The 16,370-nt window shown below is 46.1% G+C and overlaps 2 protein-coding genes across 7 annotated transcripts in view; both read right to left on the bottom strand.

Moving 5' to 3' along the window:
- Positions 1-357: 357 nt before the first annotated feature.
- On the bottom strand, positions 358-3,931 carry CCDC17 (coiled-coil domain containing 17). Of its 6 annotated transcripts, none has more exons than XM_053949847.1 (10): positions 3,506-3,931; positions 3,233-3,422; positions 2,802-2,993; positions 2,571-2,700; positions 2,329-2,455; positions 2,170-2,229; positions 1,961-2,091; positions 1,751-1,876; positions 1,342-1,511; positions 358-1,042 (listed from the first exon to the last, which is right to left on the bottom strand). In XM_053949847.1, the coding sequence occupies exons 1-10, from the start codon at positions 3,925-3,927 to the stop codon at positions 902-904; spliced, it is 1,689 nt and encodes a 562-aa protein (XP_053805822.1). In that variant the 5' UTR covers positions 3,928-3,931; the 3' UTR covers positions 358-901. The 6 variants fall into 6 exon arrangements, with proteins under 6 accessions (XP_053805822.1, XP_053805823.1, XP_053805824.1 ...); XM_053949848.1 differs by having other exon boundaries at positions 1,751-1,873; XM_053949851.1 differs by having other exon boundaries at positions 955-1,042; positions 1,779-1,876.
- A 1,410-nt stretch (positions 3,932-5,341) lies between these two features.
- Positions 5,342-16,370, bottom strand: part of GPBP1L1 (GC-rich promoter binding protein 1 like 1) — a 32,083-nt gene continuing 21,054 nt past the window's right edge. Inside the window, exons 7-12 of the mRNA XM_053949960.1 lie at positions 15,996-16,189; positions 11,949-12,089; positions 8,325-8,483; positions 7,473-7,597; positions 6,510-6,612; positions 5,342-6,271 (exon numbers count right to left, since the gene is read on the bottom strand). Of these exons, the coding sequence (XP_053805935.1) occupies positions 6,125-6,271; positions 6,510-6,612; positions 7,473-7,597; positions 8,325-8,483; positions 11,949-12,089; positions 15,996-16,189 (869 nt within the window). The 3' untranslated portion in view covers positions 5,342-6,124. The remainder of the gene's footprint in view (positions 6,272-6,509; positions 6,613-7,472; positions 7,598-8,324; positions 8,484-11,948; positions 12,090-15,995; positions 16,190-16,370) is intronic.

Here is a 16,370-nt window from a genome sequence, read left to right as displayed (position 1 = left end):
CCAAGGACCTGACCTTTTTTTTCTTCTGCTGGGGCCTTGTCACAGCTGGGGCTGTGTTTTGTTCATTCAAGGCTGAGCCTGAAGTGGGTTCTGATAGTGCCTCCCTCAACTTTGAGCAGCCTAAAGATGGTGAGGAATGCTGATAAAGGAGGAGCTTTGTAACATCCTGGGCTTTGTTGCTGTGTATTTTTATCTCTGCTCAAAAAAAAAAGCCTCTACTTTGCACCCAGGAGGGGGTGCAGGAGCAGGTGCTGATGGTTGGAGGCAGGGGCAGGGCTGTCCCCTGAGCCAGCTTGAGTGCCCAGGTGGGGCTGGGACCCTGCCCTGGGTTGTGTGTGTATAAAAAAAGCCAAGAAGTGAAGAGCAATGAGCTGAAGCCTTTTATTAAACATGTAGCACAGGGCCTCTGACACTTTGGGAAGTTGGCTGTGGTTTTTGCTGGTTCCCAGGGCTGAGCTGTGCATGCCCTGGTTTAGGCTTTCCCTACAGAGGGCTGGATGTGGGGATGTGCCTGAGGGCAGGGAATTTATTGTGCCCCTCTGTGCCCTCTGCCTGTCCCCTAACCACCATTGTGCGAAGGAGTGGTTAAACCTTTTCTGGCTGTGGGCTCAGGTGGAGCCTGAGCTGTGTCAGTTTGCTGCTGGCTTGGAGGTTTGCCTGTTCTTTTCCTGATTAAATGCCCAGAGCCTCTTGGTCCCAGCAATGATCCCATACACTTCCACCCACCCCAGCACTGTGGGATCCTGGTACCAGCTGCACAGCTGGTCCCTGAACCCATCTCTGCAGCTTGAACACAGGTTTTGCCTTCATCACCCCAACAGTTATTGAAGGCCCAGTTTGCCACTGAGGGGGTAGGAGGGGGTGGCAGGGCAGTCCAGTGGGGCCATGGCCTATTCCTGGCTCACCTCTGGGGAGCCCTGTCTTGAGCTGGAGGCTCCTGAGCAGGAGGAGGGTCCTCCAGGGCCACAAAGGGGGTGAGGGGGAGTCCGGGGGGCACATGGGCTGTGGGTCTGCCAGGCCCCAGTGCTGGCCCAGGGGGCTCCTGGGAAAAGAAAAAAGTGATGTCAGGGGGAGGAGTGTCCTGGTAGCCGGGGAGCTGCCTGGCCATCCCCTCACATGTGGCATTGGGTGTGCAGAGCAAATCACACCCCTGGTCCAGCACTGTGGGGACTCACCTCCTGCCCTAGTGGCTCTATACCGAAGTGTAGCAATGGGAGCTGTTCCCAAATGCACCCAAGCCTGTACCCCCACACCCATCATCCCGTCTCAATTGGCAGCCCAGTCCCAGCTCCCTCTGCCCTGCTTGGAGAGCTGGAAATCGCTCTGGACTGAGGCTCTTACCATGAAAAGTTCTGGCACAGCAAGAGTTGATGGCAGTGGTGGGGCTACAAGGTGTGGGAAGACAGGAGGGTGCAGCCATGGCCTTGTCTGCTCTGCGTGGCATCGCAGCATTCCCACCTCTGCCTGGAGCCGGGCCAGTTCCTCCGTGTGCCGCTGGGCTGCCCGTGAGCCTGGGCAACAGGATTTGGTCACCCTGGGGTTTACAGCAGCCGTTTTCCTGGCACCTCACTGGGCCCATGTTCAGTGGACCGGGACTCTCCCTGCTCACTGCAGAGAGTCCACCCCGAGCTGCAGCCCCCTCCTCCACCTGCCAGCATTTCCAGGAGCTATCTCCAGCCCAGAGCTCTGATGCTGCAACCACAGAGGCAGCCAGGGGCTGTGGGGTGCAGATGGGGGACCCATCACCTACCAGCATCTGCTCTCCTCTCCCTTCTGACCTTCAGTGCCAAGAGTTCATCTTCCAGGCGCCGGTTCTCCAGCTCCACCGCCAGCAGCGCCGCATCCAGACCATGTGTGCCAGTGCTGGGGGGCTCTGCTGGCATAGCCGGGGTGCCTCAGGTGCTGCCTGGGGGCCATGGTCCCTGAGGGGGACAGGCCTGGGCCTGGTGTTGGCGCTTACCCATCCGCCTGCCCCTGCGCAGCCCTGCAGTTCCTTTCTCCAGCACTGTGGCCTCCAGCTGGAGGTGGAGAAGCTGGTCCAGGATGGCCGGGTCGTGTCCCCCGGAGCGCAGGTAGGACAATCGCAGCGCCCTGCCGGAGCCCCGGATCAGCCATTGCCAGGGCTCGGCCGGGCACTCCGCTCGGAGCCACCGTGGCCCAGACCCTCACCTGGCCTCGGCTGCAAGCGGCCCTGCGGGCGGCAGGAGGGTGTCGAGGTGTAGGGTGACCCTGGGGAGGAGACGGGCAAATGGCGCGTGAGGGAGCCTTGATGGAGAGCACCCCACAGGGCCGGGGCTCTGTGCTGTGACCCCTCAGGCCGGGGCTCACCTGTGCTGTGCTGTTCGGACCTGTCCAGCCTGGTCCCGTGGGCCTTGGCTCGGCTCAGGCTGCCCCTGCTCGGGCTGGGGGCCCAGGGGTGCCCTGGCCCCCAGTGTTGCCAGCTGCTGGCACAGCCCTGAAGGACCGTGAGGGGCTGGGGGCTCAGCACGGCCCCCACAGCCCCACTCTCGGGGGGTTACTGCATCCCACATGTGCCTCCCCATCGCCCCAAAACCACTGCCAGAGCCTACCCTCTCTCTGCTGCTCCAGCTGCCGGGTCCTGGCCCGAATCTCGGCCACCTGGCGTTCGTGGGCTTCCAGCAGCTCCTGCGGCGGCTCCTGGTGCCCCTGCAGTGGGAGCGGCTGCCGGGGGGGCTCTCCCTGCGGCACACGGGGTTCACCGGGAAGGAGGGGCTGGCCCCCCAGTCCTGGGGAGCCGTAGGGCTGCTGATGCCCACCCTGGCATTCAGGATTCACCGTACCTCCACTGGCAGCCTCCTACAAGTGGGGTCGGCCGTGCGGAGCAGGGCCCTCTCGCGGGGGGTGAGCACATCCCCCAGGGGAGCTCCCCGCACCCGCCCTGGTCCCCGCTGTCCCCGCACAGCAGGTGGGACCCCACGAGGCACAAAGTGATGGCGTGGCTCAGCGTTGTCTGTCTTTTGGGACACCCCGACCTCACAGACACAAAGGGAAGAAAAGGGTGACATTCCCATCCTCCCCCAATCCCTCCCCCAGTAATATACTTTTCTGTTTTTGGCAAAATAAGCACCAAGGGCTGCCTGTGTGGTGCAGGGACGGGAAGATGAAGGCTCAGACCAGCTCAGACCAAGCTGGATCCAGGATGTGATACCCAGTTTCCCAGCCCAGCACCTGTCCCCATCCCCATTCTGTGCCAGACCCAGCACCACACTACCGAGATGTCCTGTGGTTTCCTTGCCGTGCCCTGTGCTCCCTCCACAGGCAGAGGGTTCCCCCCATGCAGGCAGGAGCTGCTGGGTGCTGTGGGCCCGAGGCACAGCTTCTCCAGGTGCACCCGCAGCAGCGGTCGGGATCTGAACGGCAAGCGGCAGTGGGGGCAGAGGAAGGTTCCCATGTCCAACACCCTGGAAAGCAGAGCGGGTGGAATCACTCGGGGGATCCCGCCGCGGGGCTGGCACCCCAGAACAGGCTGGAAGTTTGCACAGACCTGCTGGTGGCGGCGGCTGCAGTGTTTGAAACCACTGTTGCTATGCTGGACGCTGGGCTGGGCAGGGAGGGCCGCACTCCCAGCCCTGGACATTCCCACTGTTTACCACGGGCCCCGGAATGGGGAAAAAATGTCGCTGAGCCACCAGAGCAATCCACAGAAAACAAGATGAGGCAGGCCCGGCTGCCCCGTGTCCCTCTGTGGTTATAGAGTGCTCGCTGACAGGCATGCTTGCCCTGGGGCTGTCCAGGAGTGCCCCTTGCCCGCCTTGCCTTGCGGCAGCTCCCACTTAGCTGCTCCTTAGCAGACTTTAAGCTAAGGGGAACCTCCACACAGAGGTGAAATAGCTCCTTCTGCCCTTTCTTGCCACAGGTGTTGTCCAGGCCCTGCCCTTTTTCCCAAAAAGGCTCCCTGCAGTCCATCCTTGCACCCACCTCAGCTCTGCTTGGCAAGTCCCTCAAGCTTTTCCCCTCACCTCATTGCCAGTGGTACCTGCCACGGACTCATTATTTGCTCAGGAAAAAGCTACCATTTGAGGGATGGGGACTTGCCCGGCCAGGCTCACTCAGGGGCTGCCACTGCCACTTCCAAAGTTTCATCAATGTTTAAACCCTGCACAGCCCACAGAAGGGTTGGGGCACAACATCTAGTATGAAGACAAAGGAGCTCCTGGCACACACAGGCCAGGCTGTGCTGTCCCAGGGCAAGCCGGTCCCGCTCCAGAGTGCTCAGCAATCCAATTCCCCCATTCCAAATGGCTGTCAGCATGTATCTGAGGTGGAGGGGTTTTTAAATTTACCCCATTTCTTGAGATCAGTGCACTCAGATCTGGTTTAAATGGATATAGGAAATGAAACTTTTAAAAAAAAAAAAAAAAAGGATAGGCTCTTCCAGACAAAAGCAGTGTTTGAATATTCAGAAGGAACAACATGGTTTGTGCAAAGTCATACAGGAGCCCCAGCACTGCCCCAAGCACTCCCAGGCAGCCTCAGCCCCTGGACCCTGGTTTCCAGAGCACAGGGATGAAGAAATGCCCCACTGCTCCTCTCCTCTGGGATTCATCACAGAGCCAGCAGGAGCTGGAGGCACAGGTAGCAGAGTTACACCCAATAATGCTGAGCGTACACCCTTGAACCCAGATGCAAAGATTCAGGACTAAACATTATCATTTTCTTACACCTCTGTCCTCTCTGCCTGGCCAGGAGTGGATTAAGAACACACAGGCACAACCTTGGGACAAAGCCCCGCAGGTCAGCGAGACCAGGCGTTGTGTGACTCCGTCCAACCCTCCTGCAAACACTGCACAACCCTGGAGCACCTTCCAATCCAAAACCTTTGTGCACAAGCTGAACTTACACCAGACACTAAAATAGCTTAGGCCACAACTGAGTTGTTTGTAAAATTCTTTTTAATCTAATAGAAATGTTTTCATGAATTTTTAAAAAAGATTTCAATGAAAACAGCTTTGGATTCAGACATTCCCTTGCCACGTTGTGAACATAAACAGCAGCATTGCACTAGGAACAAGTGACACCGACCGGTCGAGCTTCATCATTTTGTATGAAGCGGAAAAAAAAGCAAACTGCTTTAGTAGAAGATAATTTTGAATTATTTTCTTTAAAAAAAATCCCCAAACAAGGACTTCATCTCAGCATTGTTCTCCCTCTCCCTTTTTAAAGGAAGAGTTCAGCTCCTGCAGTCTGAGCACTACAGCAATGTTTGCCAAGAGGAAAAATAGAGCGGGAGAAGAAACTGTTTATCCCCAGTGCTACTGAACCCCCAAAGTTGCAGGTCCCTTAGAGGAAAGCTCCTCTTACATAAGAAAGACAATTAGAATTGGCAAACTGATGCAAAATATTTATTCCAAGTTAGTTATTTTTGATGCAGTAGTTTTTCCCCCTCATACAGACTCAATGTGATAGTCACTTTTTAAAATCTGTAAATAATGTTATCAAAATAATCTTAATCTTTGAAATCTCACAAAAAATTTATATTTTACAATCCACCCTGAATATCAAGGCTGCAAGAAGAAGAACACAAACAATTCCTATATCCAAATATTTTACAGCTGTACCCAAAAAAAAAAAAAAAAAGAAAACCACAAACGCCTGGTTAAGTGATGAAGCTCCCCGAGCCGCCAAAAAAATAAAATAAAATAAAATATTCATGTTATTAGCATTAATTTAACATAATTAGAACTTCAAAAGCCATTTTGTCATTGACAATGATTGTTTTAGCACACCTTTACCGCGCGCTGGGCAATGCGGCGGCACTGTTAGAAGCTTGTTGTTGCAGAGATCAGTCAGCCACTTGTGTCCTGCTCACACGACTGAACTTGTGCACTGCCCCACAAGGGATTTTTGTCAAAATTTGCTAGCTGCACAAACTTCTAGTAAGCATTAGGGCAAAACCAAAAGAAAAAGCTAAAGAAGCCAATTTCTCTCTTCTTTGGGATACAATTATTTCCCTTGTGCATGAAGTATCAACAACAAAGAAAAAACTGAACAGACTGGAGACAGAATAAACTCTGTTTAGTTTATACAACCCCAAACACGTGTTGAACTATGAACTGAGTTTATTGGGTTGGTTTTATTTATTTTAATTTTATTGTGCCCAGTTTCAGGCATCGTCATCTGACGTTTCGCTGCTACTTGTTTCTGTGTCTGAGTCCTCAATCTTTGTCTTAAAAGTGCTTCCCCAGTGGAACAACAGGCTGGATCTGCGGCCTTGAAGAAATCCATTCTTCCCAAATCCGTTTCTTCTTCGCTGTAGGAATGAAAGTAAGTTTTAAAAGGAGCAGAAGTGTGGAGAGTAACTGTCACCAACCCTCTGTGATGGACACAAATGCCACATTTAACTGTGTATACACACATGGATAATGCAGAATCATCCATCTACTACAATCTCCCTTAAATGCTTGGTCCTTTTGAACACCCTTAAAAACAAGCCCTTGAGAAAGGAGAGAAAGAAGAGCAGTCACAAGTAGCAAGAGCTGCAAACATACCTGCTCTGATTTAATCTGGAACTCTTTGAGCTCATCCTCGGTGAGGGGAAGGTAGTTTTCATCATTTTCAGGATATTCCTGCCATCCCATTTCTTTCAATAACCTGATTGTGGAGAAAATAAAAGGGGCATGGGAACTAAAGCAAGGGAACAATGGCAAAGGAAAGAACACTTTATCCATGAAAAACAAGGTTTCATAGTAAATCACTCCAAATTCACCAGGGAATCTTCTCTATCACAGACCACTTCAACAATCCTTTGTGTTTACCCACCCTTTTTCAATGTCTTTTACAAATATTTAACCATCAGCAGTCCTGTACAATGGGTACATAACCAGCCTGGTGGAAGACAGGGATTTGAAATTCTAACTCAAGGACACTGAAGGAGGACATGAGGCAACCAAACCAGTATCACAGCTCAGAATCTCTTGAACCTTACTATCTGCTTGCACCAGATACACACTGCTTACTCATGTAAGTGAGATACAGCCTGAGATACCAGGTAAACATTTTCTTAACTCTCCTCTGCTTTTTTACAGCATGTAAAGCAGCACAGGAATATTCTAAGTGCAAAGTGTGGTGTGTGTCTTCAAATCATTACATTTAGGACACCTGCTTGCAAATTAACCGGAATCACCCTTGGTTCATGCTGACTCCCACCGTGGGCAGATAAATATCTCCAGGCAGCATTAACACATGGGGATGTGGCATTAAAGAAGGACTGGAATTTAATTACAGACCTTGGTAAGGCCTTGGCTCACCTGTCATTGGTGTCTTGTTTTACTTTCAATAAGACCCCACCCAGTCCAGCACTAGTCACAAAGCACACATACCTCCCTCCCTGTACATACACAGCTACTGCTGCTTCCCAAAAATAGTTTTCTTCAAAATTGTTTCTTTCTCCTCACACAGCCCAAGGATTCACTCTTCATTACACCAGACACTTTATTCTGCCATTTACTCACCTGTGTTCTGCTTCCAATGAATGGGAGAGGTTTTCCCCCTCCTCTGGCAAAGGGAGAGAAAGGCCATTCTGATGGCAGTTCTCTTCCCAGTTTTCCTTTGGTTCTGGTGTGCTGTTGCTCTCCATCTAAAGAAAAATAAAACCATCGAAGTGTGCTTGCACAGACCGTGCCAACAGCACAGTTCCAAGTTCAAACTTCTGCCTTTGGAAGTCCAGCCAAGCCTTTCACCTTGAGCCAGTGTTTTTTACAGAAGCTGCAGCAACATGTACCTGGCTGTGACAGAACAACACAGGACAAAGGACGGCCTGTGCTGCTGTGCCAAGGGAGTGAGTGCCGGCATTGCAAAGCCATCACCAGCAGCTCAGAGTGACAGTAAGAAAACAATGAGAATTAAATGCTACTAAAGACACATTTTACATACACATTAAGGCACAGATCTATGCATTTGGGGCATCTGGTCTGAGGCTTGACCCACATTCCTGCACCTTTCACAAGCACAAAATTCTACTTTTCTGTGAATGCGGTTTGACAGGGAAGTTGGAAAGCAACCTAAGATGTTAAGATACGATACTGTTCCTCTCCTTAGAGAATCCTTGCAAAAAATCTAGATGACCTTCAACATCTGTAACCTTCCCTTCCACTTCATTTATTACTTATCCACTTGCATTTCACTGTGCTACACATCTCCCTCCATCACTGCTGTGCACTATTTCCACTGGCATGTGTGCCAGACCAGTGGGAGTCATTCCCTTCCTCTTCCAGAGCCTGAATTACATACACTGCTTAGGGCTTTTTCAGCCCCAACTCCTTCAACAGTAATGATTGTATACACAGCAAGGACAGTGATCTTACATCATCCAGCTTGTCACATTCCCTGTTTTCTGTTATCTCCCCATTTCTATCATCCTTCAGTGCCTTCAGGAATTCGCTCTTTTTATCAGTGGTCCGGCGCATCAGCTTTGTCAGGCGTGAGGAGCAGATCTCGATGGGAGGGGTGGTGCTGGAAGGACTCTGCACAGGGAGGGAGAACACAAAAATCAAACTGCACTGCTGCGAACCTGAGGCCTCTTCAGTGGCTGTGCTTACACCTTTCAAACACTCCTTGGGTGGCTCTCAAACCCTCAAAAAACCCCAGCCTAATATCAATTTCCCATCAAAATACTAGTGGGTGTTGCACATTCATTTCTCCCACCTATTATTAACTCAATTTCTTTTCTTCCCCTAGGAGTCAATTCATATGGCCATGAATATGTTTATTTTGTTCCTTTGTAATGTAACTCTCTCGAGCAAGCTGGTGGCTACAACAGAGTATTAGGGCAAAAACCTTCATGCAGGATTCCTGCCCTACAAAAGTTAGCAAATTAAGCAGATCAGACTCACTTAAAATTTGTGTTTTAAGTCATCCTGACAGACTCTACCCTGAAATTAAGCTATGGGGAGGTAATCTCCTTTCAGGGAGTGGTCACATCCTTAACTAACCACAACCGGGTGCGGAACAGGCAGCCACAGCCTTGGAATCCTCCCCGAAGAGAATGCTGCCAAGTGCTGCTCTCAGCCCAGATGGTTCAGTGTGGAGCCAGACACGGACAACCCTGGAGCCTGTGGGAAATCTGCTCAGCGCAATGCAGGAACACAAGGAAACCTCCTGTGCTCTTCCACAATGTTGAAGCTTTCTTAATCTGGAGTCTGTGAACCAGGCCCACTGGCAGTATCTGACCAGGATCCTGCAATAGGAGCACTGCTAACCAAGGTGAGCTTTCAATTTTATCTGTTCCATGTTTTGACTGGGCACACAAAAGGAATCTAAGAACATGTTATGAGAAAGTTCCCAGTATCTTAACCTCCTGCTGGAGTTCATGTCTGGCTACTCTAAAACAATGAGGAATTTAATCATTATTATGGATAACTGACACCTGAATCTTGCATGCAAAACTACTTTTTCTTCATGTACATGCTTTGATTTTTTAAAAATCAAGATTAAACCAGTAAAATTTCCTGAAGTTTGCAGTGTTTCTCTCCCCACATACTTTTTTAAAAGTATGCGGGGGAAGGCTGCAAATTCAGGCCCTTCAAAATGAATCTCCTGTGCCAAAAATTTTTATCACACTCAGTGCTCTGAGCAAAGATCAAGGGAACTAGACCAAAAACAAGGCAGCAATTGCTGCTTATATTTCTAATGGCTGTTGCATGTGAAACACTGGTGTGAAATAATGCCTGCAAGGAAGTAAGTGCAGCCTGGAAGTAATTTCTCAGGCAGACCTTCCAGATTTTGTCTAATTCAACACAGCAAGAAACAAATAAGCAGTTGTAACAGACCTAATGAGTGACTGCAACTATCAGAATAAAAAGCCAACACAAGAGTGAAATTAAGCTCTCAATGTAATTATCAGTTTGACTGCAGTGACAGAAGGTAACAATGAACAAAGGAGACTAAAATTAGATGTCTTCTGGTAATTTGAAATACTCAACTTGAACTCTTTGCTAGTGACTGTTTTAATCTCTAATAAACTACAGAGGTATTAAAACTTAATTTCTACACATCAGGGGAAGACAGTTACAGCTAAAGTTTAGAAACAACAGATTTCTGAAAGGAAATGAATTTCACCTCAATTCTGGTTTTAACTTTCTGAGAAGGGTTATGTTTCACGAAATATTCTTCTTTAGCACTAAAATAGTACACTGGCATCTCTTCTAAAGTAAGCTTAGCCCTTTGACTGAAACATCAAGGCATCTCGGTCTTTTGGTGTTGCTTTTTTTTTGGGTGCTTCTGTTTTATGAAGGAGAGCACTATGCATCACCTCAGATTTGTTCTGATGTCTGTCTATGTAACACAGATGGCTACTCTTACAGAAAAGTAATCCTGAATTTAACAACTCAGGCTGTATTGTAAGCTTGGATGTCTTACACTGGCTTGTGGGGACAGGGCCAGTACTACTTGGCACCCTTTTAGTTTTCAACACACTGTGGTCTTCTATGAATAATGGTGCTATTTTTACCACTTCTGCAGGAAGTGCATTAGTCTCCTTTCAGAAACAAAAAGCTGGAGACTATGTGTAGTAGTCCTGGAGAACCAGGACTGCAGTACTACCTGCTAGCCACAGACCTGTGTTTTCATACGGTAAATCTCCAACAGATTCAAAGAGAAATGTATTACAAGTGTCCAGTTTAGCTGGAAGGAATTCTTAAGCCCTTTAAGTTTAGCTCTCAGGCTGGTACCAAACATCTTCACTGACTGGAGTTTCACAGAAGACCTTCTTGGGGGCAGGTGAAGGAAACACTTTCATTACTCCCGTATGACACAAAGTAATGCCTCTCTCCTGTCTGCTGAGGTGAAAGGCTGAAGTTTACATATTTACACTGTCCATACTGTGCTGTGCATTACATAGAAGGAAAGTTGTCAGCAGCACAAAGAACTTGGTCTAAAGAGAGAGAAAAGCAAGGTAAGAGAAAGGAACAGAGTGTAAGATCTATCAAAGTGACAGGTGCCTGTGCATTAACTATTTTCTTTAATGACTGCTTGTACACTCAGCTGTGGCTAACACAGAAAAGTGCAGGTTGCTGCAAAGTAAAGTCTACAAAGCAGAGAATCATAAAGATTACAAGGCCTTATTTTAGAAGTAATGCCTATAGCAGAACAAGACAAGTGCACAACTGGAAAAATCCCCCAATTCTACAGTTAAAACAAGCTAATTTCAGATGTTGTGAATCATCATTTACAGTATCACAAAATTATCAAGGTTGGAAAAGACTTCCCAGATCATAAAGTCAAACCTGTAAAGAGCAGCTGCATTGGCCAGGAATTTATCACAGTCTGTTCTATTTTTGTTCTTTTTTTTTTTTCCTTTTGCTCTGTCACAGTTACTGCTGAAATATTGAGATGTGTATTTCAAGGTTCTCTCTATACTTCAGACCAAAACTAGGGGCAAGTCAGTTTCCATCTCAGCAGACTACCTCCTTCCAATGTCAAAATTAAAAGGAGATACTGTAGCTGAAAAGTCATATGTACACGTGTTAAACTCCTTTAGCCACCTCAGATATGAGTGCTTGTGCTGTTGTTCCACAGAAAGGAAATTAGGCAGATCACCTTCCTTCCCCTTCCTTTCCTATACTGAAAAACAAAATGGGAATCACTTTGCCTACCTATTCACATCAGTTCTTGGTATCTGCACACCCATAACACCAAGTTGACGCATGTCTTGTTACACAACACCATTTAAAGCATTAGTATTTTTTTTCTACTGGAAGGAAATTCTAATACAGTTGAACAAACACCAATGGCTTTACAGCCAGACAAACCCCATTTTTATTTCTTCTAGTGTATCACTGATGTGGCAGAATGTGCTAAGAATGTGCAAGTGAGTCATCCCTCAAGGGTGCAAAGGTAGGTACCACAAGCAGAGAGGGCCTTACCATGTTTATGCTCTAGTTGGTGATAGTGACAAAAGCTCCCACCCTATCCCCAAGCCCAACCCTTACCTCTTTGGGAGAGGTGAGGACTGAGCCACTTGCCAGTACCGCTGGTTTGGTTACAGACACTGGACTGGTAAAGGCAGAGTCACGGGTGGAGGACAGCGAGCCTGGTTTGTGTTCACTTCTGTTGGCTTTCCATGGGCTTGGCTGTATTGAAGAGAACACAAAATACAGGGCAGTAAATGGTAAGGCATGAGATGGGGTTGCTTGCAAGTATTGAAATAAACATGCAACAACATTGGCTGTTGTATAGATTTTCTTTTCTTCTTCGCTCTCCAACAAGAGTCTCAACAGGTTTATTTCAACCCCCATCGTTTTTCCCCTGGCATCCTCTGTTTTCCCCAAATCACACACAATTCTGGATCATGGGCACCATCCTTCAGTAAAACACCATTAAGAGATTAAAGAGAAAATCCAGCATTTCCCTTCATTAATTGGAATCACCACTGTGTAATGCCATTCATCTTACAGCTACCCACAAATGGGAAATAAAAAAAATCCCAATTAAAATGACACTTCTTAGGGGAACACTGCATGCCACAAAGAGAGGCTTCCAATCACTTGACAGGAAGCTTCCCTGTGTGAAGAAGATGATCACCATGCAATAGTTTTGTTTAGAGTGAGAATGAAAATTATTTATTTCCTAGGGCCCTGAAATGTCCATCACTGCACCAATTTAGCAACAATAACAAGAAAAAGAAGCAAAAGCAGCCAATTTATTACAGTGCAGGATCACTTGCTGTTTTGCCCTAGATACTCTCTGCAGTATCCCTTTGAGCATACTGGCCATTTGGCTGAAGAGCAAAGACTTCAAGATAAGTTTTTGTTACTCGGAATGTTGTTCTTGAAGCTCTCTTATCAGTCAGGGACAAGCACTGTGAAGTGAGAGTCTTTACAAAAACAATCCTGAGAAGAAACTTCTACCAAGTAGCACTAGCAAGATACTGTCAGAACATTAAAACATACAGGTTCCTTTGACCCACTGGACTTCTGAAGCCAGCTTCAAGTCACTAGTAAAATAACTCATGCACAAACAGGATTCAGTTAAATCTGAGATGCAACAGATCTTACAATCTGCCAACAATGAGAACAGTGGCACTATTCCAATATGGTGTCACTGTCTACTGCGTTCTATGAGGTTTTTTTTTTTTTAATACATTGCACAGGGAGGTCAACAGCTTTACTCTTTTCATTCTAACTTAAAAACGAGCATCTCACACTATCAAATAGATTCTGTGGCACTCAGAGCATGCATTAAGTACATCCCCTTCAAACCTCAGAAATATCCTGATCTGCACAATATTTATTGCCTGTACTAAAATTAGGGTGCAGTATGACTCTGACAAGAAGTTTCTCTCCACAGCTCCAGGGTTGCACTCTTCCATTCCCAGCTCTCAGCTGCCCAGTGCTGTTCTCCAGGCTTCCACAAAGGGGCAGCTCGCAGCTCAGACAGATCTGAAGACAGACCCCTCTTGCTTTCACTGCGTGGCTGAGTGTGACCTTCATGGATTGCTTGACTGTGAGCTATTGGCCATCTCGATTAGCCAGAAAGAACACACTCGTTTCACTGCCATCAGTTCTCTTCCCTTCTGAACCACTTGGTACGACTTAACAAAACCATTTTTCATTCAGTTTTCCTGTGACAGCTTTCCAATACTGCTGACTTTGTGGAAAGGAATGTTTTGACTCCTCTACTACTTCATGCACTGCAATTCCTGGATAACTTTCTAGATGTCTTCAGGCTAATGCATCCTACCACAGCTGCTTTAAGGTTGTGACTTTAAAAAAGCATAAATGCACACAGCTTTTCTGCTAAGGATATGCTGATACCCCACCTTTGGTTTTGCTAATGGTCACCATTCATTAACAAAAGCACTACTGATGACATCAGCTGATAATTCTTTCCCACTGCAATCCCCACCACCTAGGAATATCACACTGCCCCAGTAATCACAGTACCACTCAGTGTGTAAACACTTAGAAATTAGCAGGTAAATCACTAAGTACATATTTACAGCCTGCTTCACGTGATTGATCTCTTGAGCTACATATTAAAAATTAATACCTTTTCCACTAGCCAAAGAACATTTCCTTTGTTATCAATACTGCAATATTTCAGGTATAAATCGAGTTGTAATCCAGGCCTACTGGATTCAGTGAAGTAAAAACTTAATTAAAAGGAATTTAGGCAGGTACCACTACATATTGCCATAATCTCTGATTTAAATACAGATAAAACAATCTAGAACGCAAATGAACTATGTAACATGTAAAGCAAGCTAAAAAAAAGCCCTATCACTATATTTTGAAGGATGCTGAACCTTCAGATCATAGTCAGTTTTATTCCAACTGTGAGCACTAAATAATGCATTCTTTTTATCTGAAGTATCAAAACCTACATAGTCTGAATTTCTGAACATGGTTAGCAAAAGCTTTGAGAGCAGCTCTCCTTGACTGAATGAATGAAAAAACCTCTGTCCATGGGCTTCAGAAGCAGCTACAACAAATGAAACAGTAATTGCAAAGCAAGCTGCAAGGAGCAACTTGTTGTGCAATTACTGTTGCATTTGTTGTTGCTGCTCCTAAAGATGCTACATTAGCTAAGCAGATTTTTATGCCCAAATTCTACATTGTAATGCAATGGCTAGATCATGACCAGCAGTAACAACACATATTCCCATAACTTTCAGAAGTGCATTTCCATCTCTCAATCTCTACATTGGTATAGTATTAACAGATGTCAGAAATGATCTTTGCATAAACAGCCAGTAACACAGACAAGCTGAATGCATTGTGGTTCACTAAAATTCTGTTTACTTTTAAGTCAGAGACAATCTAACAGTCTGGTCAGAAACTGTATCTCTGGCTTTTTGTTTCAAAGAACACACAAAACTTCCAGACTAAATCCAGGTCAGACTATATCTACACATGTATCAATCAAGCTGTAAAAGCAAAAATAACAGCCACCCGAGGCTCCCTACTCATTAGAAGCTGCAATTTGTTTATCTACTCTAAACAAGAACATATATGGACTGAAAACTGTGTGTGGAATGAAAATTTCCTTATAAATACCCTTTCTAATGGGTCAATTTATCCCATCTCACCAAGAAGTAGATCAGCTGTCAAATTAAATGTTTAGACAAGATTATTTGATAACCATTTTAACCACTACATTTTTTTTGTAGGTGGCAGAATTTAAACTGAATTAACAAAAATTTACAAAAGGGAAAGAAGCTCTAAACTTGCTTTTTTACAAAAAGAAGCTGTGAGTCTCTTATTCTGCTTTTATCTCTGAAGTGTGTAAGAATTACCTACTGTACTCATAAGGAAGATTTTGTTGAAATGTCACAGCCAGCATTAGTAATTAATACATTTTAGAACTCAAAGTATTTGGACATCTCTTTAAAGAATAACCTAGCTAACTTTTTTTTTAAGCTTTTAAAATACTTTCATTATTAATTCTTCAAAATTTCTAACACATCTATACACATCGGTTCTCTGGAAAAATGGGCAAGACTAAGCCAGGAACTAAGGAAAAAAATTGATTTTTTTTAGCACGACTGTATTTCCTTCAGTAAAAGAACTATAGCACAAACCCCATGGCTTTTCCAGATTGCTTTTAAGCCTCAACTAAATTACACCTGAATTGCAGGATGTTACAATCTAATCTGATCTTAGCCTCTATTGTTTTGGGCACATCAAAGTATCGTAACCCAATAAAGATTTTTCAAGGTAGTCATGTGAACAGTTCAAGCACATAGCAGCACACATTCCACCTCTCCAGCAGTGCTCGTTTTGTCTTATTAAGATAAGGATTTGTCTCATGCATGAGGACACACCCATTCAAATAGACTTGTAGTGTAGTCAGAGGTTAGTTCCCCCTGTGGAACAAACCCAAAAGGCATTTTAACAGAAAACAACAACTTTTGTAGTAAATAGACCTCCACTGTAAAAGCCACTGCCCAGAAACTACTGGATTCCAACTCCTGCTACTTATTGGGAGGTTGATTCCTTTGATCCGCAGTTCACTGATTTAGTTGGAACCCCCTGTACCTTGGAAGGAGGAGCTGCAGGTTTAGGAACCAGATTTTTGTAGACACTTGGGACAATGGTGGTGGCTTTGTTGCCATTTGCCAGGTGAGAAACAGGTGATGTAAATGCAGCTGAGAAGGCGGCAGAAGGATCCTCTTTTGAAACCTTTTTGATGACCAGCATCTTGGTAGGTTGCTTGGCACTAGGGGGGTTTTCTGTAAAAACAAAACAAGAGATTCTGAAATACAGATATTCAGTTTCAGAACAGCCTCAGTACACTGCTCCAGTTCCTCCCTCCCCATCTTAGACACTGCACATCTGATTCAGAGACCATCAGCTGCTATTTAGTTTCAGCTCTGAGAAGGTACTGGATGTGGATATCTAAACACAATCTTT

The sequence above is a fragment of the Vidua chalybeata genome, chromosome 9, assembly GCF_026979565.1.
Source record: "Vidua chalybeata isolate OUT-0048 chromosome 9, bVidCha1 merged haplotype, whole genome shotgun sequence".
In the NCBI taxonomy this organism is placed as follows: Eukaryota; Metazoa; Chordata; class Aves; order Passeriformes; family Viduidae; genus Vidua; species Vidua chalybeata.
The sequence above is the reverse complement of the archived record's forward strand: the minus strand, read 5'-3'. Positions and strand labels throughout refer to the sequence as shown.